Source organism: Podarcis gaigeae (assembly GCF_964106915.1).
Source record: "Podarcis gaigeae genome assembly, chromosome: 13".
NCBI lineage: Eukaryota > Metazoa > Chordata > Lepidosauria > Squamata > Lacertidae > Podarcis > Podarcis gaigeae.
Window position 1 is genome coordinate 56,330,271 of NC_139689.1, and position 25,357 is coordinate 56,355,627.

General features: G+C 43.9%; 1 protein-coding gene across 5 annotated transcripts in view; it reads left to right on the forward strand.

Annotated features, from left to right (window-relative positions):
- GRK3 (G protein-coupled receptor kinase 3) overlaps positions 1-25,357 on the forward strand; it is a 161,512-nt gene that overhangs the window by 106,088 nt on the left and 30,067 nt on the right. For all 5 annotated transcript variants that reach the window (XM_083710117.1, XM_083710118.1, XM_083710119.1 and 2 more), the window contains one exon: positions 17,884-17,962. In XM_083710117.1, the coding sequence (XP_083566243.1) occupies positions 17,884-17,962 (79 nt within the window). The remainder of the gene's footprint in view (positions 1-17,883; positions 17,963-25,357) is intronic.

Here is a 25,357-nt window from a genome sequence, read left to right on the forward strand (position 1 = left end):
CTTCAAAAATCACAGGCGGGTGAAGCCTGTGAACGTGGGATTCGGCGGGCACCTTTTGCGCCTCCCCTACTCACGGGGAAACCCGGTTTCGGGGATCCAGAGTGAGGTAGGGTGAGCGGCGCGGTGCTTCGAATCGACTGCTTTTTCCACGGAGCGAAGCCGCATAGCCGTTGCCGGAGAGCGCTGACTTTTTCCTGTGGACAATTTGATCTAAAAGCAACTACCCGTGAGTAGAGTGAAGAATTGGAATTTTAAAAGTCTTAATTTGGCACCGAAACGGGGAGGCTCAAAACAGGAAGTCCGCCTTCCCCTTTTGTAAATAGACTGAAGCAAAGAGGCTGCAAGCTAAAGTCTTGGAAAGCCTACAGTAAAGGACTAAACTTCCATCAGTAAAAAATATTAAACCCCCCTTGGAAGCAGGAGAAGAGGGGGGAAGATTTGGACTGTATATGCCTGCAGGAGGGAGTGAGGGAAGTTATAATACCACCGCTCAGAACCTGGAAACGGGCTGCTAATAAGACTGACGTGCATTGGAACGTTCATTGACTGTGAACAGAACGTTCGCTGACAGCTAGCAAAATAAGAGAGATACATTGCTATAACTGTCTCCGTCTGATTTTAAAAAGGAGTAAAAGTAGCTGAAAACTGAAACTAACTTTACTGTTTGAACTGTATTTTAAAAGGCGACATTACGGATTAATACAAATAGCAACTGTTTCCCCCTAGAGGAAGCTTTTGAAACGGTTACAAGAGCTGGATTAGGGGAATTTCCAGCTGCAAGATAAAAACTGTGTGACTGTGGGACTGACCTTGAATTTTTTAAGTGTTATGGCAGATGGAAAGGAAAAAATAGATTCGTCAATCCCAGAAAAAACAACAAGGTCTGGGAAGACCTGGCAGCAACCTAGGAGAGCCTCAACATCTGGTCCCCCTGTTTCCTCTGCGGCTGTACCAGCACATCCTAAACCAAGAGGAATACTATCAGAAGAGGCCTTAGCGCTTGCATTGAGTAAGATAAATGACTCATTGGAACAGCTTAATAAGAAAGCAGACGCGACAAATGCGAAAGTGGATGCTGCAACTACTAAAATTGATTTAAATACAGAAAGTTTAAATAATTTAGGACAAAAGGTGAATACTAATACAGAAACCATCGAGAAATTGATACAGGAATCTACTTCGATATGGCAGACCGCAGAGGAAGCTAGGGAAAAAATAGCTGCTGTGGAAGGTAAAATAACACATTTGGAAAGAGAGAGAGAGTCCCAGCCCTACAGAGGCAACTTGAGGACCACAAGCTGATGCTTTCTATGATTGAGCTCAAGGAAAAACAGACGGATTTGAGGATCAGAGCTTTACCTGAACTAGAGGAGGATAGTTTGATAGACTTTCTCACGCAGGAGTTTGCAGATTTTTGGGACTTGGAGCAAGAGGAATTCAGAATTGTGAGGGCCTTTAGACTTGGAAGAGGAGGGAAGAAAGAGAAGAACAGAATAAGAGACTGTTTGATTACCCTCCGAACTAAAGAAGAGAGAGACAGAATTTTGGGCTGCATTACCAGAAGACTTTGGAAGTACAACAGTCAAGAGTGGAAATATTTAAAGACATCCCAAAACATCTTTTGGACCTTAGGTCTAATTATGGAGATTTGGTTGCCCTGCCGAGAAGGAACAAAATCATCTTCAGGTGGGAATTTCCCCAAGGTCTATCCTTCAGCTTCAAAGGAAGGAAAATAAAAATAAGATCAGTAGAAGATAAAGCAAAGTTTTTGAATAACTACGAAGAAGGTCTGCGGAAGGAACTTGGAAAAGAGCCAAGAGCATCAGATAGAAGATCACCAGACAGAGGACTAGAGCAAAGAGCATTGGACAGAAGATCAGCAAATAGAGGAATAGTGGAAGGGAGCAACATTATCCTTTGGACTGGACCGCCCAGTGAATGTGACACCAACACCACCAACAGAAGAAGAGCAAGCATCGGGTGCAGTTGGAGGAAAATCAGAGTAATTACATCATGGCACTGCAAGTATTAAGCTGGAATGTGAATGGACTGAACTCCCCGGAAAAAAGGCGGAGAGTCTTTCATTTATTGAAAAAAGAACAATTGGACTTGATTTGTCTACAAGAAACACATGTGATAAGGCTACACAGGAAGATATTGAGTAATAAAAGATTGGGCCAAGAATTTATCTCATCAGATAAAGTTAAAAAAAGAGGAGTAGTCCTTTATGCAAAGGAGAGCCTATCACCGAAATTTATATTTAAAGATGACCAAGGAAGATTTGTCACAATTGGAATTCAATCACAAGGAGAGAAATTTTTGATAGTAGGCATTTATGCACCAAATGAAGGGAAATCGGAATTTTCTAAGAAGCTACATGAGACTCTGATGGACTACATGGATTACAATATGATTTTGATGGGAGATATGAATGGAGTGGTGTCTACAAACATGGACAAGGCACAGAGACAGGTAGTCACCAAAGATGGTAGACTACCAAAAACCTTCTTTGACGTGACTGAAAATATGGATTTAGTTGACATCTGGAGAATGAAGAACCCTCTGGGAAGAGAGGGAACTTTCTTCTCTGAGGCCAAAATGACATGGACAAGAATTGACCAAATTTGGGTAACTAGAGGACTGGTTCCGAAGACCAGTAAAGTGGAAATTTGCCCCAAAACTTGTTCTGACCATAATGCTGTGAAGATGGAAATGAAATTGACGCCAATTGGTTCCTTTAGATGGAGGATGAATGATACTCTGTTTAGGAATGAAGAAGTGACCAAGAAGGCCCAAAAAACCTTGAGAGACTATTTTGAGATAAATATGAATACTACAGTGGAAAAAAGAGTAATTTGGGACGCAAATAAAGCGGTTATGTGAGAATTTCTGATATAACAGAATGCAATTAAGAAGAGAATTCAAAATGAAAAAAAGATAAAATTCTGGAGAAAATAAAGGAAGGAGAGAAGAAACTGAGAGCAAAACCAAAGTCACAGGAGATCCTGAAAGAGATAAAGTTATATCAAGTACAATATATGAAAATGATGAATCAGGAAATAGAATGGAAGATTAAACAGATGAGACAAAAGACATTTGATTCAGCAAATAAGTGTGGAAAATTGTTGGCTTGGCAAATGAAAAAAAGACAAAAATTTAACACTATTACGAATTTGGAAGTGGAAGGAAAGAATATACAAAACCCAGTGGAGATCAGAAAGTGCTTCCAGAGGTACTTTAAACAACTATATACACAGGAGAAGCAGAAAGAAATGGACATTGATCGATTTCTGAAAATAAATGGATTACAGAAAATCTCTCAGGAAAACAAGTTAATGTTAAATTATAAAATAACGGATCAGGAAGTGGAAGGGGCCATACAGAACATGCAATTGGGTAAATCTCCAGGACCGGATGGTTTGACTTCAAGATACTACAGATCTTTGAAAGAATGGTTAATACAACCACTGAAGGAAGTCTGCAATGAAATACTGGAAGGGAAAAGGGCACCAGAGTCGTGGAAGGAAGCCTATATTACACTTATACCGAAAACAGAGACTGAAAAGACACAGCTTAAGAATTACCGCCCCATATCGCTGCTTAATGTGGATTATAAAATTTTTGCAGACATTTTGGCTAAAAGATTAAAAAAGGTGTTTGTAGAAGACATCCATAAAGATCAAGCAGGCTTTCTCCCGGGCAGATATTTGTCTGACAATACGAGGAACATAATTAATATCTTAGAAAAGCTACAAGTGAATATTAATACTAAAGCAGTTCTGATATTTGTGGATGCGGAGAAAGCCTTTGATAATATTTCTTGGAGTTTTATGAAGAAGAATTTACAGGGGATGGGGGTAGGTCAAGGTTTTGAAAATGGTATAGGTGCAATTTACTCAGAACAAAAGGCAAAATTAATTGTGAACAATGTAGTGACAGAAGAATTTAAGATTGAGAAAGGAACACGACAAGGTTGCCCAATCTCTCCATTGCTTTTTATATTGGTCCCGGAGGATTAGAAAGGACCAATTGGTTGAAGCTATACAAGTGGGAGCTAAACAGTACTAACTGAAAGCTTTTGCTGATGATTTGGTATTGACTTTACAGGACCCAGAATCTAGTACTAAAAGGGTATTGGAATTGATTCAAGAATTTGGTCAGGTTGCAGGTTTTAAGTTGAACAAGATGAAAACTAAGGTTTTAGAGAAAAATCTAACTGTGATTGAGAAAGACAAGTTTCAGAAGGAGACAGGATTAACATTGGTTAAGAAAGTGAAATATTTAGGGGTTAACATGACTGCCAAGAATGTGAATTTATTTAAGGATAACTATGAAAAATGCTGGATTGAAGTGAAAAAGGACTTAGAAATAAGGTCAAATTTGAAGTTATCATTGTTAGGCCGAATTGCTGTGATAAAAATGAACGTATTGCCAAGGATGCTGTTTCTGTTTCAAACATTGCAAATTTTGGACAAAATGGACTGTTTCAAGAAGTGGCAGAGAGATATCTCCAGATTTGTCTGGCAGGGCAAGAAGCCTCGAATAAAATTTAAGATATTAACTGATGCTAAAGAAAGAGGTGGATTTGCCCTGCCAGACCTTAAACTTTATTATGAATCAGCCGCTTTTTGCTGGCTGAGAGAATGGCTGCTTCTTGAAAACACTGATGTGCTGGACTTAGAAGGTTTCAACAATGTATTTGGTTGGCATGCATATCTGTGGTATGACAAGGTTAAAGCACACAAAGCGTTTAAAAACCATATTGTTAGAAAAGCACTGTTTAATGTCTGGATGAGATACAAGGATTTGTTAGAAAATAAAACCCCAAGATGGTTGTCACCAATGGAAGCGAAGGCTCAGAAAAAACTCAATATGGAGGCCAAATGGCCGAAATATTGGGAAATTCTGGAACAAGATGGAGACAGAATAAAACTGCAGAGCTTTGAAAAATTAAAAAATAGAGTGCGAGACTGGCTCCACTACTACCAAATAATGGAGGCATATAATTTGGACAAAAAACTTGGCCTCCAGGTGGAAAAATCAAAATTGGAAACAGAATTGTTAGATCCCAAAACTAAGAATTTGTCAAGAATGTATAACTTGCTGTTGAAATGGAACACTCAGGATGAAACGGTGAAATCTGTTATGATTAAATGGGCACAAGATGTTGGACACAACATTATGATGGCTGACTGGGAACAGTTATGGACCACAGGTATGAAATTTACGGCATGTAATGCCTTAAGAGAGAATTTAATGAAAATGATTTACAGGTGGTACATGACACCAGTCAAGCTTGCAAAAATTTATAATTTACCTGACAATAAGTGTTGGAAATGTAATGAGACTGAAGGTACATTCTTTCACCTTTGGTGGACATGCCCAAGGATTAAGACATTCTGGGAGATGATTTATAATGAAATGAAAAAGGTATTTAAATATACCTTCCTGAAGAAACCAGAGGCCTTTCTCCTGGGCATGGTCAGCCAACTGGTGCCAAAGAAGGACAGAACTTTCTTTATGTATGCAACAACAGCAGCAAAAATACTCATCGCAAAGTATTGGAAGACACAAGATTTACCCACCCGGGAAGAATAGCAGATGAAGTTGATGGACTACATGTAACTGGCGGAAATGACTGGCAGAATCCGAGACCGGGGAGAAGAGTCGGTGGAAGAAGATTGGAAGAAATTTAAAGATTATCTACAGAAATATTGTAAAATTAATGAATGTTAGAAATATGTTGGAATGAAGTTATATGGCTTTAGCAGAAATGTTATAAAGAATTAAGTACAAATAGATTGTTAATGGATCAAAGGGAAAAATAAGGTCAGAATGTGTTAAGATAAATTATAGGACAGAAAATTGAGGAAGATGGAAAGGATTTGCTGAAACAGTTAATTGAAGTGGAATTTTAAAAAGGGAGGTGCGAGGAGGTCGCTGAAACAAGTAAATGAAAAGATAAGATATTGAAAGTATTGGATTTTAATTGTTTTTATTTTGTTTTGTTATGTATATGTAGTCTTTTTGTTTCTGTATTGTTTTGTTTTCTTTAATTCTTCTTCTTTTTATTCTGTAATCTTTAAACTCTTAATAAATATTATTATTTTAAAAAAAGTGGAAAGCTTTTCTCTGTCCCCCAAGAGGTCATCCAAAAAGTAGTTTGGTGGGAGATTCAGGAGGAAATGAAGAATGGTACTCAGACAGCACCTAATAAATTTGTGGAATTGATTGTCATGAGTTGTAGTGATGGCCACCAGCGTACATCAGAGTCCTGCAGCTGGATCAGACCAAAGGCCCATCTAGGCCTATCTTCCCAGGAGTCACCTACATGCCTCCAAGAAGTGTGCAGGCAAGACATAACTGCAACAGCATTCCCCTTATTTGTTCTCCCCAGCACTTGGGACCCAGAGACTTCCCACCTGGAACTGGAGCTTCCCACCCATACTGGAGGTAAGATGCTGCCGCCAGGCAGCCTTATCCTCCTCTGTGGATTTGCCTTGCACCCCTTTCAAAACTATCTAAGTTGGTGGCTTTGGGGAAGGGCTGCACATAGCTCAGTGGCAGAGGGAATCTGATTTGGATACAAATCCCAGCCCCTTGAATTTCCAGAGCTGAGGTAGTGCTGGGAATGATTCCTGCCTGAAATCCTGGCCAATCATCGTTAACAGTACTGAGCTCACTGGACCAATCATTTGACTAGGTATAAGGCAAATTCCAGCACAGCCAGCACCACACTATGTAGTAGCTTAGATGACTTTAGGCCAATCTATGAAATGCTGTCCATATGGCACCTCCCTACGCAGAGGCAGTGTGTTTCTGCACACCAGTGGCCAGGGAGTTGCTTTCTGACCTTGCTTGTGGGTTTCGTGGAGGCATCTGAAATACCTGGAGGACTATCACATGGAAGACGGAACAAGCTTGTTTTCTGCTGCTCCAAGAGGTAGGACTTGAACCAATGGATTCAAATTAGAAGAGAGGAGATTCCGACTGAACATTAGGAAGAACGTTCTGATGGTAAGAGCCATTTTGACAGTGGAACCGATTCTCTTGGAAGTTGGTGGACTCTCCTTCTTTGGAGATTTTTAAACAAAGGTTGGATGTCCTCCTGTGATTTCTGCATTGCATGGAGTTAGTCTCAATGACCCTTGCTGTCCCTTCCAACTTTAAAGTTTTATGACATTATGATCTGGTTGCTTTGATCCAGCAGGACTCTTCTTCAACTCCTCAGTGCTATAATAAAGGACTTTATACACTGAATGACTCTACAGCCATGATATGCAACAGCGGATAGAGATCTTTCCATTTATCTTCAGGATCCAGTTGGCTTACCAGCATTTGGAGAGGCGAATTTCTTGTTTTACATCAGCTCCGTCCTTTCCTGTGGTTGTGACCCAGTGTTTCTCCTGTCACATAACAAAGCTAAAAAGGTATACATGTCAAGTGCACACACAGCACACAACTCCAAATTCTCCTTTCTGGGCTGATTAGGAAACACACATAAAAGTGGCAGCATCTTCAGAGAAAAATAACCTTGTTACGTCAAGCCAAAAGTAGCTCTGATTGCCATAGTTACTGGGGATGCTGGCAGAGAAGTTGATTATTATTTTTTTGTTCTCAGTGTCTCTGTTCCAAATGAATTCATGATTTCCTGATCTATAAAAATGAGTCTGCTGGAAAATGAAACTAGGATAGTGAATAAGAACGTAAGAAGAGCCCTGTAGTTGGATCAGGCCAAATCTAGTCAAGCATCCTGTTTTTTTTTTAAAGTCAATCCTTTATTAGGCATAGCAAACCACACATTATCAAACAAACACCGTATACAAATTGTGCAAAACACGAGATCCCGCATCCTGTTCTCGCAGAGGCCACCCAGATACTTCTTCTGGGAAGCCTGCAAGTGGGACACAAGCCTCCCCAGTGGTGGTTCTTTGCAACTGGTATACAGAGAGAGGCATGCTGGCTCTGACAGTGGATGAAGAATGCCGTCATGTGGGGGTTGAATATGGCAAAGCAAATAGCATCCCAAGGGAAGGAGTGGACCTTACTGGGATCCCCAGGGCCTGGTTTCCTCCAGATGGCCTAAGGACTGAAATGGCCCGACTGTCCTTTGAGCTTTTGCAGGCAAAAAAGAAAAGGAAAAAAGAGCACTTCAGCTAGAGGTGTGTGCGCCCTGTAGCAAGGCTCTAAGTGTCCATGTGGGGAGAGTCCATCATTTGCTTTGTCACCCTCCTTAAGAACTATGAGGGCAGCTTCCTGCTGGCAAGAGGCAGCCTTTGACCATTTTATGTGAGAGCACACTCTTGTATGGTTGCCAAAGCTGCTTTGCCACTGCTTGATAGAATGTACCGTATTTTTGCTCCATAAGACGCACCTGACCATAAGACACACCTAGTTTTTAGAGGAGGAAAACAATAAAAAAAACTATTCTGAACAAAACAGTGGATGTATGATTTTTGTGGTTCATGCTGTGGCCACAGACATGTGATATGACGGTGAGTTTGGGGTAGCCCAATGCAAAAATCCTGAGAATCCATGGGGATCTGTGCTTTGTAACCACGTTTTTGCGCCATTGCAGCCCCAGGCAACAGTGGGTGCGTGATGTTTTTGGTGCAGGCTGTAGCCATGTACATGCTTTGTGATCTGATGGTGAATTTGGGCTGACCCAATGTAAAAATTCTGAGGATCCATGCGGATCCGTGCTTTGTAACCACATTTTTGCACCATTGCAGCTCCAGGAAACAGTGGATGCATGATTTGGGGGTGACCCAATGTAAAAATCTTGTGGATCCATGGGCTTTTACCTTCACTAGCATCCCTTATCTCTCTCGGATCCTACCAATCAGCTGCTTCCTTTCCCTCTTGTTTGCCTTAGTGTCTTTTTCTTAGCTGGAACAGTTTTTTGCTCCTCCTTTTCTTCTAATTTCTCTCCTCATTTATTTAGTCTTCCTGTCTCCTCTCCTTGCAAGTTTGCTGTCTTTACCTCCCCCCTCCCAGGCAGCCTCCTTTCTTGCTAGCGTCCCTTATCTCGCTACCAATCGCTTGATCGCTTGCAATCAGCGGCTTTGTTTCAACACCCACTTCCCTCTTTCAAAAAAAAAAAAAAAAAGCATGATCTGCTTTTCCCCCTGGGCAATTCGGCTCCAGGGACCACGCATCCGTTCCATAAGACGCACAGATATTTCCCCTTACTTTTTAGGAAGAAAAAAGTGCATCTTATGGAGCGAAAAATACGGTATGTAATGATTTTGTATGTATGTGTTCATTATGTATGTATGTATGCATGTATGTATGTATGTATGTATTGCACTTCTATCCCACCTTTTCCTTCAAGGAGCTTCAAGCTGGCATACATGGTTCCCCCCCACTCCTTTCATCCCAAGAACCCTGTAAGGTAAATAACCGTGTTGGTCTGACACAGTTGAAATAAATAAATAAAAAATCCAGTAGCACTTTAGAGACCAACTAAAGTTTGTTCTTGGTATAAGCTTTCGTGTGCATGCACACTTCTTCAGATACACTGAAACAGAAGTCACTAGACCCTTATATATAGTGATAGGGTGGGGTGGGGGTTTTCTCAGAAGGGTTGTAGGAGATGGGTGATTGACTTAATGGGTATGATAAACCTGTTGACGACTGTAAATGACTGCAATTAGTGCTACAGGAAAAAGCAAGGGATAGTATGCAGATGAAACAAAAAATAGCTTTAGCATATGTCATGAGACAAGAATCCAATAGTTTTCAGTTAATTAATAAGTTGTAATTCAGCAACTTCTCTTTCAAGTCTATTTCTGAAATTCACTTTTTGTGTGTTGTACAAAATGTTCATGTTTTATTTGATTCCCCTCACCCCACCTGCAAGGAATCATAAAACGACTGCGGGGAATCATAAAACCCACTGACAAATACCCCTTCCTCTTGGTTCATGTGGGAACCAATGACACTGCAAGCAATAGCCTCCAGAAGATCAAAAGAGACTATGAGGCTCTGGGCAGGAAATTGAAGCAATTAAATGCACAAATTGTGATCTCATCTGTCCTCCCAGCTGAACGACGTGGCCCAGGGAGAGAGGGGAAAATAGTGGAAGTGAACAGCTGGCTTTGCAAATGGTGTAAACAGGAACGGTTTGGATTCTTAGATCACGGACTGCAGTTTCTTGAAGATGGACTTCTGGCAAGCAATGGGCTGCACCTCACAATGGTTGGGAGGAATGCTTTTGCCAAAAACCTCAGAAACCTCATCAGGAGGGCTTTAAACTGACTAATGTGGGGGAGGGAGACAGTGCTCCTGAAGGTAGGAGTCTATCAATTGATGAAGATGATTTTGCAGATAAAATCGCTCAGATTTGGGAAGAAGTAGACTCCACCATGGGAGCAGGGCCGGGGCGGGAGAGTGCTAGAGTTCTGTCTAGTCAAGTTGAGTTGGATCAATTCCAATCTGTTACCTCCAAGGATGTGGACAGGCTGCTTGGACGAGTGAAACCAACCACCTGTCTCCTGGATCCTTGCCCATCCTGGCTTATAAAAGCTAGCCGGGAAGGACTGGGCGATGGGCTTCGTGGGGTGGTGAATGCTTCCCTCCGTGAGGGAGCCTTCCCAGACCCGCTGAAAGAGGCGGTTATTAAACCACTTCTTAAAAAACCATCTTTAGATGCGGCCACGATGGCCAACTATCGCCCAGTCTCAAATCTTCCATTCTTGGGCAAGGTGATTGAGCGAGTGGTTGCCGAACAACTCCAGGCACGCCTGGAAGAAGCGGACCATTTGGATCCCTTCCAGTCAGGATTCAGACCTCATCATGGGACTGAAACTGCCTTGGTCGCACTGGTTGATGATCTCCGGCGGGCTAGGGACAAAGGTGAGAGCTGTTTCCTAGTTCTGCTGGATCTCTCAGCGGCGTTTGATACCATCGACCATAACATCCTTCTGGACCGTCTGGAGGGGCTGGGAGCTGGGGGCACTGTCATACAGTGGTTCCACTCCTTCCTCCTGGGCCGTGTTCAGAAAGTGGGGGGGATGAGTGTTCAGACCCCTGGGCTCTCACTTGTGGGGTGCCTCAGGGTTCTGTCCTCTCCCCCATGCTTTTCAACATTTACATGCAGCCGCTGGGAGAGATCATCAGGAGGTTTGGGCTGGGTCTTCATCAGTATGCGGATGATACCCAGCTCTACCTCTCTTTTAAATCAGAACCAGTGAGGGCGGTGAAGGTCCTGTGTGAGTGTCTGGAGGCGGTTGGAGGATGGATGGCGGCTAACGGATTGAGGTTGAATCCTGACAAGACAGAAGTACTGTTTTTGGGGGACAGGAGGCGGGCAGGTGTGGAGGATTCCCTGGTCCTGAATGGGGTAACTGTGCCCCTGAAGGACCAGGTGCGCAGCCTGGGAGTCATTTTGGACTCACAGCTGTCCATGGAGGCACAGGTCAAATCTGTGTCCAGGGCAGCTGTTTACCAGCTCCATCTGGTACGTAGGCTGAGACCCTTATCTGCCTGCGGACTGTCTCGCCAGAGTGGTGCATGCTCTGGTTATCTCCCGCTTGGACTACTGCAATGCACTCTACGTGGGGCTACCTTTGAAGGTGACCCGGAAACTACAACTAATCCAGAATGCGGCAGCTAGACTGGTGACTGGGAGCGGCCGCCGAGACCATATAACACCGGTCTTGAAAGACCTACATTGGCTCCCAGTACGTTTCCGAGCACAATTCAAAGTGTTGGTGCTGACCTTTAAAGCCCTAAACGGCCTCGGTCCAGTATATCTGAAGGAGCGTCTCCACCCCCATCATTCTGCCCGGACGCTGAGGTCCAGCGCCGAGGGCCTTCTGGCGGTTCCCTCATTGCGAGAAGCAAAGCTACAGGGAACCAGGCAGAGTAGTGGCGCCCGCCCTGTGGAACGCCCTTCCAGCAGATGTCAAAGCGATAAACAACTACCTGACATTCAGAAGACATCTTAAGGCAGCCCTGTTCAGGGAAGTTTTTAACATGTGATATTTTACTGTATTTTTGGTTTCTATGGAAGCCGCCCAGAGTGGCTGGGGAGGCCCAGCCAGATGGGCGGGGTATAAATAATAAATTATTATTATTATTATTATTATTATTATTATTATTATTATTATCCAAATGTCATAGACCAAATGGAGCAAACAGCACACAGACCTAGTGGTGGGAGGAAAAAATCCTTAAATAAGAGACACAGGGGAATGATTCAATGTCTGTACACTAATGCGCAAAGCATGGGAAATAAACAAGATGAGCTTCAGCTCTTGGTACAGCAAACTAAATATGACATAATAGGCATCACTGAAACCTGGTGGGATAAGTCCCACGATTGGAATGTAATAATGGAGGGATACAATCTATTTCAGATAAACAGACCAGACAAGAAAGGAGGAGGAGTGGTGTTATATGTCAGGGATGTGTATACCTGTGAAGAGATCCAAGATTTAGATCCTCAAAGCCAAAGTGAGAGCATTTGGGTCAAAATTAAGGGAGAGAAGAATAACAGTGACCTCATTGTGGGAGTTTACTATAGATCCCCAAGCCAAACGGAGGACATAGATGATGCGTTCCTGGAACAAATGGCCAAGCATGCAAAAGGAAGGGAGATAGTAGTAATGGGGGACTTCAATTACCCGGATATTTGCTGGATGTCAAACTCAGCCAAGAGCATAAGGTCAAACAGATTCCTCACTGGCCTTGCAGACAACTTCGTTGTCCAGAAAGTGGGAGAAGCAACAAGAGGAACAGCCATTTTAGATCTGGTCCTAACCAATGTTGATGACCTGGTTAGTGGGGCAAAAGTGGAAGGATCATTAGGAGCGAGTGATCATGCTCTTCTGAAGTTTACTATACAGCGGAAAGGAGCAGCCAAGCATACTAGGACTCAATTTCTTGACTTTTAAGAAAGCCGACTTCATAAAACTTAGGGAAGTGCTGGGTGAGATCCCATGGACAGTAATACTAAAAGGAAAGGGAGTTCATGATGGCTGGGAGTTTGTTAAGAGGGAGATAGTAAAAGCACAATTCCAGGCAATACCAATGAGACGGAAACATGGAAGGTGCCTAAAGAAGCCAGGGTGGCTATCTAAAGAACTTTTAACTGAGTTAAGATTAAAAAAGGATGTGTACAAAAAAATGGAAATGGGGGGGGGGGCACCAAAGAGGAATTCAAACAAATAGCCAGCACGTGTAGACACAAAGTCAGAAAAGCTAAAGCACACAATGAACTCAGGCTTGCTAGAGAGGTTAAAAGAAACAAAAAAGGCTTTTATGGGTATGTTCGTAGCAAAAGGAAGAACAAAGAAACAGTGGGGTCACTCAGAGGAGAAGCTGGTAAAATGCGGACTTGACTATGCTACCACTCAGTGGATTTGTAACTGGCTGACTGACCGAACCCAGAGGGTGCTCATCAATGGTTCCTCTTCATCCTGGAGAAGAGTGACTAGTGGGGTGCCACAGGGTTCTGTCTTGGGCCCGGTCTTATTCAACATCTTTATGTGTGTATCTGAAGAAGTGTGCATGCACACGAAAGCTCATACCAAGAACTAACTTAGTTGGTCTTTAAGGTGCTACTGGAAGGATTTTTTTTTATTTTTATCAACGACTTGGATGATGGACTCAAGGACATCCTGATCAAATTTGCAGATGACACCAAACTGGGAGGGGTGGCTAACACCCCAGAGGACAGGATCACACTTCAAAACGACCTTGACAGATTAGAGAACTGGGCCAAAACAAACAAGATGAATTTTAACACGGAGAAATGTAAAGTATTGCACTTGGGCCAAAAAAATGAGAGGCACAAATACAAGGTGGGTGACACCTGGCTTGAGAGCAGTACATGTGAAAAGGATCTAGGAGTCTTGGTTGACCACAAACTTGACATGAGCCAACAGTGTGACGCGGCAGCTAAAAAAGCCAATGCAATTCTGGGCTGCATCAATAGGAGTATAGCATCTAGATCAAGGGAAGTAATAGTGCCACTGTATTCTGCTCTGGTCAGACCTCACCTGGAGGACTGTGTCCAGTTCTGGGCACCACAGTTCAAGAAGGACACTGACAAACTGGAACGTGTCCAGAGGAGGGCAACCAAAATGGTCAAAGGCCTGGAAACGATGCCTTATGAGGAACGGCTAAGGGAGCTGGGCATGTTTAGCCTGGAGAAGAGGAGGTTAAGGGGTGATATGATAGCCATGTTCAAATATATAAAAGGATGTCACATAGAGGAGGGAGAAAGGTTGTTTTCTGCTGCTCCAGAGAAGCGGACACGGAGCAATGGATCCAAACTACAAGAAAGAAGATTCCACCTAAACATTAGGAAGAACTTCCTGACAGTAAGAGCTGTTCGACAGTGGAATTTGCTGCCAAGGAGTGTTGTGGAGTCTCCTTCTTTGGAGGTCTTTAAGCAGAGGCTTGACAACCATATGTCAGGAATGCTCTGATGGTGTTTCCTGCTTGGCAGGGGGTTGGAGTCGATAGCCCTTGTGGTCTCTTCCAACTCTATGATTCTATGATTCACCTTACTATGGTGTAACATGTTTATGTCTGTGTTTTTAAGTGCAAGTTGTTGGGAAACTAATAAATTGAAGAAACAATAATGATATTGACCTTGGCTGGGGTGTCTTCCTTTGCAATGCTTTAGAGCCGGTTTGTGCCCTCCAGATGCTCTGTCTGGCTCCTGGGGTCATGCCATGTATTGTTTAGTGGCTCAGCTCCTTTGCCAGGCCTACCAGCCTTTGTTCAGCTACTCTCTCCTGACTTTCATTCCCCTGTCCATGCAGTGGGGCTTATCTGAGCAAGCTGAGAAATAAGTCCAGGACCCACCAGGTGCCTTGTTACAGGCTCCTCTGTTCCTCACAATGCTGGTGAAGGGGTGGGGGGAGCCCAACACCTGGGCCTCAGTTGCCAAATATATCACTCCTTGGAAAGGAGAGGTTTGCAGTGGGGTGATTTGACCAAAGGGGGAAAGAAAGAGAAAAAATATTGAATGGTGGAGAGAAGTCTTTGTGTGCACAGATGAAGCACTACCCGTCCCCCAGCCCAGCAAAGAGGTCCCAGAGAAGGCCTGCTGAGCGAAACAAATGAGGTTCGTGGGCAGATGGGCCTACTGTCACTTTGGTACCCTAATTCATAGCACGTTATTTATCTGGGCCAGAAACTTAGGAAGCTGCCTGATACTGTCAGGCCACTGACCCATTCAGCTCAGTGTTTGCCACTCTGGCAGCAGCGTTCCAGGTCTCTCTCAACCCTATCTGGAGATTCCAGAGAAAGGTTCAGAAAGGGGCAACAGGAATCATCAAGGGGATGGAGCATCTCCACTGTGTGCAAAAGTTGCAGCATTTGGGACTTTTTAGTTTAGAGAAGAGCTGAGTAAGAAGAGACAGTGGATACAGAAAAGTTTTTCTCCTTCTCTTATAACACTAGAACTCAGGGACATCCAATGAAGCAGATTATTGGAAGATTCAGGGCAGCTCTGAAAACGTACTCACTCCCACAGGAGGCAGAGGTGGCCACCAACTTGGATGGCTTTGAAAGAGCATTAGATACATTCATGGAGGAGGAGGGGGCTATCATGGCTAGTAGCCATGGTGGCCATGATGGACCTCCACTGGTTGAAGCAGTAATGCTTCTGATATCAAATGATGGGAACCGCAGGAGGGGAGGGTGCCCTTGTGTTTGGGTCCTGCTTGCGGGCTTCCTATTAGGCCATCTGATCGGCCACTATGAGATCAAGATGCTGGCCTACACGGGCCATTGGACCGATCCAACAGCCAGGCCAGGCTCTTCTGATGTTCTCTGCCACTGAGTCCTTACTTTAAGGGATCCACTGAGTTTCAGGAGAGTTATGATCTTATATAGGAGTACACAAGCCCTTCAGAGAAACTTCAGACCTATATTTGTATTGGGAAGTTGAGGGAATGTGTGGAGACTTTTACTTTATGCTTCATTTATATTTCTGTCCCCTCTTATCCCTAGGCACCAGGGTGGGCATCTCTATTTCGTTTCACATAATTTTATCCTCACAATGATCCTGTGAAAGAGGTTGAATGTATAATTGATTGATGAGACTCACTGCCAAAAGATGTCATGATGGCTGCCAGCTTAGAGGAATTTTAAAACGGGGAGGGGATTGTTAGACCAATTCATGGTGGAAAAGTCTAATAACAATGATGACTAAGTGGAACCTCCAGCTATCTCTGAACACCAGTTGCTGGTTAGTTACTGTGTGAAACAGTGGACTAAGGTGTGTGTTATGATGCAAACCTGCAGTTGAGATTCCTGCGTTGCAGGGGGTTGGTCTAGATGACCGTCAGGTCCCTTCCAACTCTACAATTCTTTGATTCTATGAATCCATAAGCCAGGCTTTCTGAGGTGGACTGTACATCTGAAAACTAAATGGACAGTAGGTCATGGGTCTGAGCCAAGCTTCTCATATTCCACTGCTGGTCTTGTCGTTCCATGAGGAAAAACAAAGACTGAGAGTTTGTTGAGAGCCAGCTAATAATTCAAAAAATCTTGTGAACTTGGATTTCCTTGCTGGGATATAGTTGTCCAGAAGCTGCCCAGGAGCCTTGCAAGAGCCACCAAGCCCCGCTACCTGCCCCCTCTCAAATGCTTTTGCCTGGTTGTCCTCCCTCAGTGCAGGCATCTGTGTCTCCTATGGCATCTTTTACCAGCCTGGTACCCACCAGTTGATTTTGGATTCCAGTTCCCAGCAAGCATCCCCAGCAGCCAGCATGGCCAACGACCAGGGATTATGGAAGCTGGAGGGCACCTGTCATCAGGCCAGATCGATGTGCACCCTCAACCAGGGTGTCTTGGGCGTCTCCCAGGTGTGTCCCTTAGCTGCCAGTGGCACAGGCCTCGATTCTTGGCACGCTTGACAGGCGGAAACCCAGGCAGTAATGGCATTGTCCATGTTAGGGCGCCAGACGTAACACCGAGCCAACACCTTCATTTTGATGATTCCCGGGTGGCTAGCGTGCAGAGCCTCCAGGACGCGTTGACGGAGTCTTTGGGGAATCACGACGCGGTCTTCCCACAGCAGACAGCCACGATGAGCAGGCATCTACTGGGAGTCAGCAGCTGGTTCCCATGAGGCTGCAACCTGGCCTGCCTAGAGGTGATGGTCAAAGTATGGCTTGCCTGTAAAGGGCGGGGTCTCAGCCCTTTGGCCTCCACCTCCTTTTCAAAGCAGTTATGCGGCAAACTTGGGGGCACATGTAGGATGATCAGGGGGCTGGGACTAGGACTGGAGGATGTCAGTTGGTGGCAGGTCCCAGGTCTGGCCAGCTCTTCTTCCCACTTGAACTTAGGGGGAAGTTGGCCTGGAGAGGAGAAGACTGGGAGGTCTTGATCTTCAAATATCTAAAGGGTTGTCATATGGAAGATGGAGCAAGCTTGTTTTCTGCTGCTCCAGAGGGCAGGAAGCATACCAAGGGATTCAAATGACAAGAAAGAAGATTCCAGCTGAACTTAAGGAATAACTTACTGTGGGTAAGAGCCATTTGACAGTGGAACAGACTGAGAAGGTGGTGGACTCCCTTTCCTTAGAGGTTTTTAAACAGATTGGATGACTACCTGTCCTAGATGCTTTAGCTGTGGTTCCTGTAATGCAGGAGTTTGGACTAGATGACCCTCAGGGTCCCTCCCAACTCTACAGTCCTATGGTTCTGTGAACTAAGGATGCTTCTAGGCAAGAATCAGGACAAGGCAGCACAGCATCCAACTCTTTCAGAGGCTGTTTGGTCTTGCAAAGGTTTGCTGCTTCTTAGTACCAAAAGCAAACCATAAACTTGTACCTTGTGCCTACCTGATGGATCCAGGAGGGGCCAGGAAGGCAGTATCTTGCTTGACAGAAACCCTTTGCTTTCTCTCCCGCCCCAGGACTGCCCTTTCATTGTGTGCATGACTTACGCCTTCCACACCCCTGACAAGCTGTGCTTCATTCTGGACCTGATGAATGGTAAGGAAGATCAAGTGGGAGATCTTGGGGTGGGAATATGCACAGATTGCTATGCCAAGTTCTGAGCTTTGCAAATGGAGGCCAGTCCCTCCATTTGCAAATGGAGGACAGTCATGGGCTTTCACCTCCCCGCTCTGCTTGCCAATGTTGGAAACAGGGTCAGATCCAGCAAGGCCATTGCAGTGTTCTTTTTTAAAACAAAATTATTAACAAATTCAACATAACAAACCAACAATACAAATCATCTTCATTGTTTTTCCCCCTCCCATTTTTCTCCCTCCCACCTCCCCAACAAACCCCCCTCCCTCCCCCCCAGGACTTCCCTCAGCTCCTCTCTCTGATTTCTCATCTCATATTGTTCTCTGCATATTATAAAATTCTATACATCCTTATATTATCTACCCTCCATATTAACCCAATAAATTTGTGTATGTTTATTCAAAACCTACCAAGGAGTCCAGTTCATTTGGTTGTTTTTTTTAAATAGACTGTAAAAGGTTCCCATTCTTCTTTAAAGTCACAGTTGTCTTTATCTCGCAATTTACATGTCAGTTTCGCCAGTTCTGCATAGTTCATTAATTTCTCTTGCCACTGTTCTTTTGTTGGGGTTTCCTCATTCGTCCATCCTTGTGCTCTCAAGACTCTTGCCGCCGTCACTGCATACTTAAAAAAATTCTTTATTTTTCTTGGCAGGTCTTGTCTAACAATCCCTAACAAAAATGCTTCTGGTTTTTTTACAAATGTCATTTTAAACATTTTCTTCAACTCGTTGTATATCATTTCCCCCCCAAAAATTAATTTCTCTGCATTCCCACCACATATGGTAAAAGGTACCTTCCTTTCCTTTACGTTTCCAACATATATTTGACCCAGTTTTATACATTTTTGCTATCTGTACTGGTGTGATACATCATGTATATCATTTTCATAGAATTTTCTTTCAAAAGAGAACAGTCTGTAAATTTTACATCTGTTTTCCACAATTTTTCCCAGTCTTCAAATTGTATATTATGCCCTATATCTTGTGCCCATCTTCATCTTTTGTTTCCCATTCTAGCAGAATACTGTATGCATCCTTCAGCAACTTCATTTTCCCTTCTATGACTTCCTTTTGAAATCTAGAAGTAGTATAACTAAATCCTTTCTTGTTATCTTCTTTATACATATTATGTAATTGGCTATAGTGTAGCCAACTCTGAAAATGATCTTTTATTTCCTCATACTCTTTTAATTTCCATTTTCCTTCTTGTTCTTTCAGTAAATCACTATGTAAGCCACTTCCCTTTCTTGCCAAGTGGCTTGAGCAGCAAAGCTTCAATTGGTGAGAGCCACCAAGGTGTCTTTTGTTCTATTAAATCTTTATATCTCTCCCACACCCTCATTAATTATTTCCTAATTACCGTATTTTTTGCTCTATAACACGCACCTGACCATAACACGCACATCGTTTTTAGAGGAGGAAAACAAGGGGGGGAAATTCTGAATGAAACAGTGGATGTATCATTTTTGTGCCTCATGCTGTGGCCACAGACATGTGATCTGATGGTGAGTTTGGGGTATGCAAAATACCCCAATGCAAAAGTCCTGAGAATCCCTATGGATCTGTGCTTTGTAACCACGTTTTTGCACCATTGCGGCCCCAGGCAACAGTGGGTGCGTGATTTTTTTGGTGCAGGCTGTAGCCATGGACATGCTATGTGATTTGATGGTGAATTTGGGGTGACCCAATGCAAAGATCCTGAGGATCCATGTGGATCCGTGCTTTGTAACCACGTTTTAAGTGGGGAGGGAAGGAAAAACACAGAAGGGACAAGGAGCACGAGAGGGGTGTGCAGAGAAGCAGCTGGCTAAGAATGCAGGAGAGGGGTTTAACGGGAGGGAGAAAACGAAGGCAAAAGTTTTCCCCCACCCAGTCACCCAAGCCAGCCCCCCCCCCTCTCTCTCTCTCTCTCCCACCTGCATGTTTTCCGGCTGCCTGCGAGTCCCTAAAATGCTTCCCTGGACACAACAGCACCGGAGCATGGAGAGGAATTAGAAGGAAGGACGATCCTTTCCTTTCCCCTCTGCTTGCCTGGAGGGGAGGGGATTTGCCTGCTCTTTGTTCCGTTTGAGCAAACAGGAACCAAAACAGAACAGGGTGGGCAGTAAGACCCTGAGGCAGAATGCAGGAAAGTAGCCGCTTCCTCTCTCACGGAGCTCCCTCCTCCCTGACATGATTGGATTTTTGCCGGATTTTTGCCTCTGCGCTCCGGCCAGTCAGCTCCAGGGACCACACATTCGCTCAGTCACATGCACAGACATTTCCCCTTACTTTTTAGGATAAAAAATCTGCATGTTATAGAGAGAAAAGTACGGTATATGATTATAGAATCCTTTATGTACTTTTCCTTTCCCATACCATAAGTATGCATTCCATCCAAATCTGTTATCGTGACCTTCTAAGTCCAATGCTTCTTCCTTTTCCAGTTTTATCCAGTCCCTAATCCATACCAAAACTGCCTCTTTCTTTTACATCTGTAAGTATCTTATGCTTTATCCTTGGCCTTTTGCCCCCCCCCCCCCCGATAAACTTGGAAATTTCCTTCTGTCATCTTTTGAGGCAGTCATCTTTCACCATTACTGGGACTGTCGGGAAAAGTAAGAGCATTTTTGGCAAAACATTCATTTTTACCGCTGTAATTTTTCCTAGTAGGGAAAGGTTCATTCTACTCCTTATTTCTTTTTATCTCAAGCTGCACTTTTTCATAGTTGTCTTTATAGATATTTATATTTTTTGATGTTAACCATATCCTTAGATATGGACTTCTATCTCAATACTTTGCTCCAGCTCTTCTTCTTTCAAATTCTTAACTAATAACTTAGTTTTATTTCTATTTAATTTAAATCCTTCCACTTCCCCAAATTTATGAATCTTTTCTATAACTCTGAGTAGAGAATTTTTTGGATCTTCCACTGTAATCACTAAATTTAAACTCACTTTCCCCTGTTTTATCCCAGTGATCTTCTTATGTTTCTGGTAAGTACTTCCAGGACCAGAATAAACAAAAGCGGTGATAGTGGACAACCTTGTCTAGTTCCTTTTTGTATCTTACAGTCTTCTGTTATCACCTGATTTACAATTAATTTGGCCTTTTGTTCTGAATATATTGCTTGCATTCCTTTAAAAAAATTGGATCCACAATTAATTTCTTCAAGTAGTTTTATAATAAAATTCCAAGAGACGTTGTCAAAAGCTTTTTCAGCATCCATAAACATCACTGCTGCTTTCTTTTCATTTTTAACCTCTAGGTATTCAATTACATTCAGAATATTTCTTATATTCTCGTTCATTTGTCTACCTGGAAGGAATCCTGCCTGATCTTGATGTATATCAAGCGAGTCTTCAGCACAGTTTGGGGATGGTCCTTCAGAGCATCCCAAGGATGGGCAGGTTGCTCCCTTTGGGTTCTCCACCAACACTGAATCATTGCTTGAAATTTTTAGATTTCTCTCCTCAATCATGCATTCTCTTAAGTGGCTTTTGCTAGGATGAAGTTCTCTTTCTTGGGAGGCTGGTGTGGTCCCTTCCCTCTGTTGTGTTCCATTTTTAAATTGTTTTGTGAACCACTTTGATGACCTTTGGAATGCCAAGAGGAATATACCATATTTTTGGCTCCATAAGACACACTTTTTTCTTCCTAAAAAATGAGGGGAAATCTCTGTGCATCTTATGGAGCAAATTTGTGGTCCCTGGAGCTGAATTGCCCAGGGGCAAAAAGAAGATCATGCTCTTTTTTTTTGAAAGAGGGAAGTGGGTGTTGAAACAAAGTCACTGATAGCAAGCAATCGGAAGTGAGATAAGGGATGCTAGCAAGAAAGGAGGCTGCCTGGGAGGGGGGAGGTAAAGACAGCAAACCTGCAAGGAGAGGAGACAGGAAGACTAAATAAATGAGGAGAGAAATTAGAAGAAAAGGAGGAGCAAAAAACTGCTCCACCCTAAAAGACACTAAGGCAAACAAGAGGGAGAGGAAGCAGCTGATTGGTGGGATCGGGGGGGGGGGAGAGATAAGGGACGCTAGTGGAGGCTGCCTGGGAGGGGGGAGGTAAAGTCCATGGATCCTCAGGAGTTTTACATTGGGTCACCCCAAATTCACCATCAGGGGCGCCGACTTATAAAAAATATTGGGGGGGCCCATACCGGGGTCCTGCCTCGGGAAGTTTTCTAAATTTTAGATGAAAATTAGTGAGTTTTAAAGTTTTTTAAAAGAATTTTAGAGTCATATGATCAACATTAGAACCCCGAAAACTCGACTCTCTATAACTCCACACTCCGGGAAACTCCACAAGCCTGAAACACTTTTTGGCTTTGAAAAAAGAAACAAAACATAAACACGCACGGTATTTTCGTAAAAAGCTAATTTAATTTACAGTAACAATTATGCTTATAGACTATTACAGAGCAGTGAATATATAGCTCTGAAAAGACTGAAATGATATTTAAATAAATCCTAAACTATCATTAAAAGAATAAAACATAAAATATTGCTGTCGCACAGCAATAGCACTTTTATTAATAAGTGAAATAGCTAATTTAAGCTTACTTTGAATAAGGCTGAGGGTTCATTAAATAAAAATAATATCTCAAAGTTAATGCTTTAATACAGTTAATAAAGTTAATACAGTATGCCTAATACTGTATGTAAATAACGGGCTTTAATTGGGTCTTACACCCTAAAAATATTTAAGTATTTGAAAATAACTAATATAGTACTATAGTAATATAGAAATACAGTACTAAACTAGTACTAATATTTCAAAACTGAAAATTTAACATTCTTTATGTTTTTAATTCTCTATTTTATAAAGATTTTTAATATCTGACAGTGAGTTTGGAGTAGCCCAATGCAAAAATCCTGAGGATCCATGTGGATCCGTGCTTTGTAACCACGTTTTTGCACCACTGTGACCCTAGGCAACAGTGGGTGCGTGATTTTTTTGGTGCAAGATGTAGCCATGGACATGCTATGTGATCTGATGGTAAATTTGGGGTGACCCAATGCAAAAATCCTGAGGATCCATGTGGATCTGTGCTTTGCAACCACGTTTTTGCACCACTGTGACCCTAGGCAACAGTGGGTGCGTGATTTTTTTGGTGCAAGATGTAGCCATGAACATGCTATGTGATCTGATGGTGAATTTGGGGTGACCCAATGCAAAAATCCTGAGGATCCATGTGGATCCGTGCTTTGTAACCACGTTTTTGCACCATTGTGGCCCCAGGCCACAGTGGGTGTGTGATTTTTTTGGTGCAGGCTGTAACCATGGACATATAATGTGATCTGATGGTGAATTTGGGGTGACCCAGTGCAAAGATCCTGTCGATCCATGCTTTGTAACCACGTTTTTGCACCATTGCAGCCCCAGGCAACAGTGGGTGCGTGATTTTTTTGGTACAGACTGTAGCCATGGACATATAATGTGATCTGATGGTGAATTTGGAGTGACCCAATGCAAAAATCCTGAGGATCCATGTGGATCCGTGCTTTGTAACCACGTTTTAAATGGGGAGGGAAGGAAAAACACAGAAGGGACAAGAAGCACAAGAGGGGTGTGCGGAGAAGCAGCTGGCTAAGAATGCAAGGGAGGAGTTTAACGGGGTGGGGGGGAGGAAAGGAAGGCAAAAGTCCCCCCCCAAGCCAGCCCTCTCTCTCTCTCTCTCCCACCTGCGAGTCCCTAGAGCACGGAGAAGAGGAGGTGGTGGGCTGGAGTCCCTAGAGCACGGAGAGGAGGAGGAGGTGGTGGGCTGGAGCCTGCACGCAGTGTGACTAGGAAAGAATTAGAAGGAAGGACTCGATCCTTTCCTTAACCCTCTGCTTGCCAAGAGGGCAGGGGATTCCCTGCTCTTTGTTGAGTTTGAGCAAACGCAGCAACAGAAGCGAGTGGGCAGTAAGACCCTGAGGCAGAATGCAGGAAAGCAGCAGCTTCCGCCTTCCCTCCGCCCGCCCGCCCGATCTTATTTTTGCCTGATTTTTGCCCCTGCGCTCCGGCGAGTCAGCTCCAGGGATCACACATTCGCTCAATAACACGCACAGACATTTCCCCTTACTTTTTAGGAGAAAAAATCTGCGTGTTATAGAGCGAAATTTACGGTAATAATTTTCTTAAATTATTGGGGGGGCGGAGCCCCCCCCAAACGATTTTTTGAGGGGGCTCGGGCCCCCTCAGGCCCCATGGAGTCGGCGCCTATGTTCACCATCAGATCACATCGCATGTCCATGGCTACAGCCTGCCCCTAAAAAACCATGCATCCACTATTTCCTGGGGCTGCAATGGTGCAAAAATGTTGTTACAAACAACAGCAACAACAACAAACTATTTATTTATACCCTGCCCATCTGGCTGAGTTTTCCCAGCCACTCTGGTGGCTCCCAATCGAGTGTTAAAAACAATACAGCATTAAATATTTAAAACTTCCCTAAACAGGGCTGCCTTCAGATGTCTTTTCAAGATAGGATAGCTGCTTATTTCCTTCACATCTGAAGGGATGGTGTTCCACAGGGTGGGCGCTACTGTCTGGTTCCCTGTAACCTCAATTCTCGCAATGAGGAAACCGCCAGAAGGCCCTCGGTGCTGGATCTCAGTGTTCGGGCTGAACAATGAGAGTGGAGATGCTCCTTCAGATATACAGGACCGAGGCCGTTTAGGGCTTTAAAGGTCAACACCAAAACTTTGAATTGTGCTCAGAAACGTACTGGGAACCAATGTAAGTCTTTCAAGTTTCTGGGTCACCTTCAAAGTTAGCCCCACGTAAAGCGCATTGTGGTAGTCCAAGCGGGAGATAACTAGAGCATGCACCACTCTGGCGAGACAGTCTGTGGGCAAGTAGGGTCTTAGCCTGCGTGCCAGGTGGAGCTGGTAGACAGCCGCCATGGACACAGAATTAACCTGCGCCTCCACGGACAGCTGTGAGTCCAAAATGACTCCCAGGCTGCACATCTGGTCCTTCAGCGGCACAGTTACCCCATTCAGGACCAGGGAATCCCCCCCACCCGCCTGCCCCCTGTCCCCCCAAAATAGTACTTCTGTCTTGTCAGGATTCAACCTCAATCTGTAAGCCGCCATTCATCCTCCAACCGCCTCCAGGCACTCATACAGGACCTTCATCGCCCTCACTGGTTCTGATTTGAAAGAGAGGTAGAGCTGGGTGTCATCTGCATACTGACGAACACCCAGCCCAGACCCCCTGATGAGCTCTCCCTGCGGCTTCATATAGATTTTAAAAAGCATAGGGGAGAGGACGGAACCCTGAGGCACCCCACAAGTGAGAGCCCAGGGTCTGAACACTCATCCCCCAACACCACTTTCTGGACACGGCCCAGGAGAAAGGAGCGGAACCACCGTATAACAGTGCCCCCA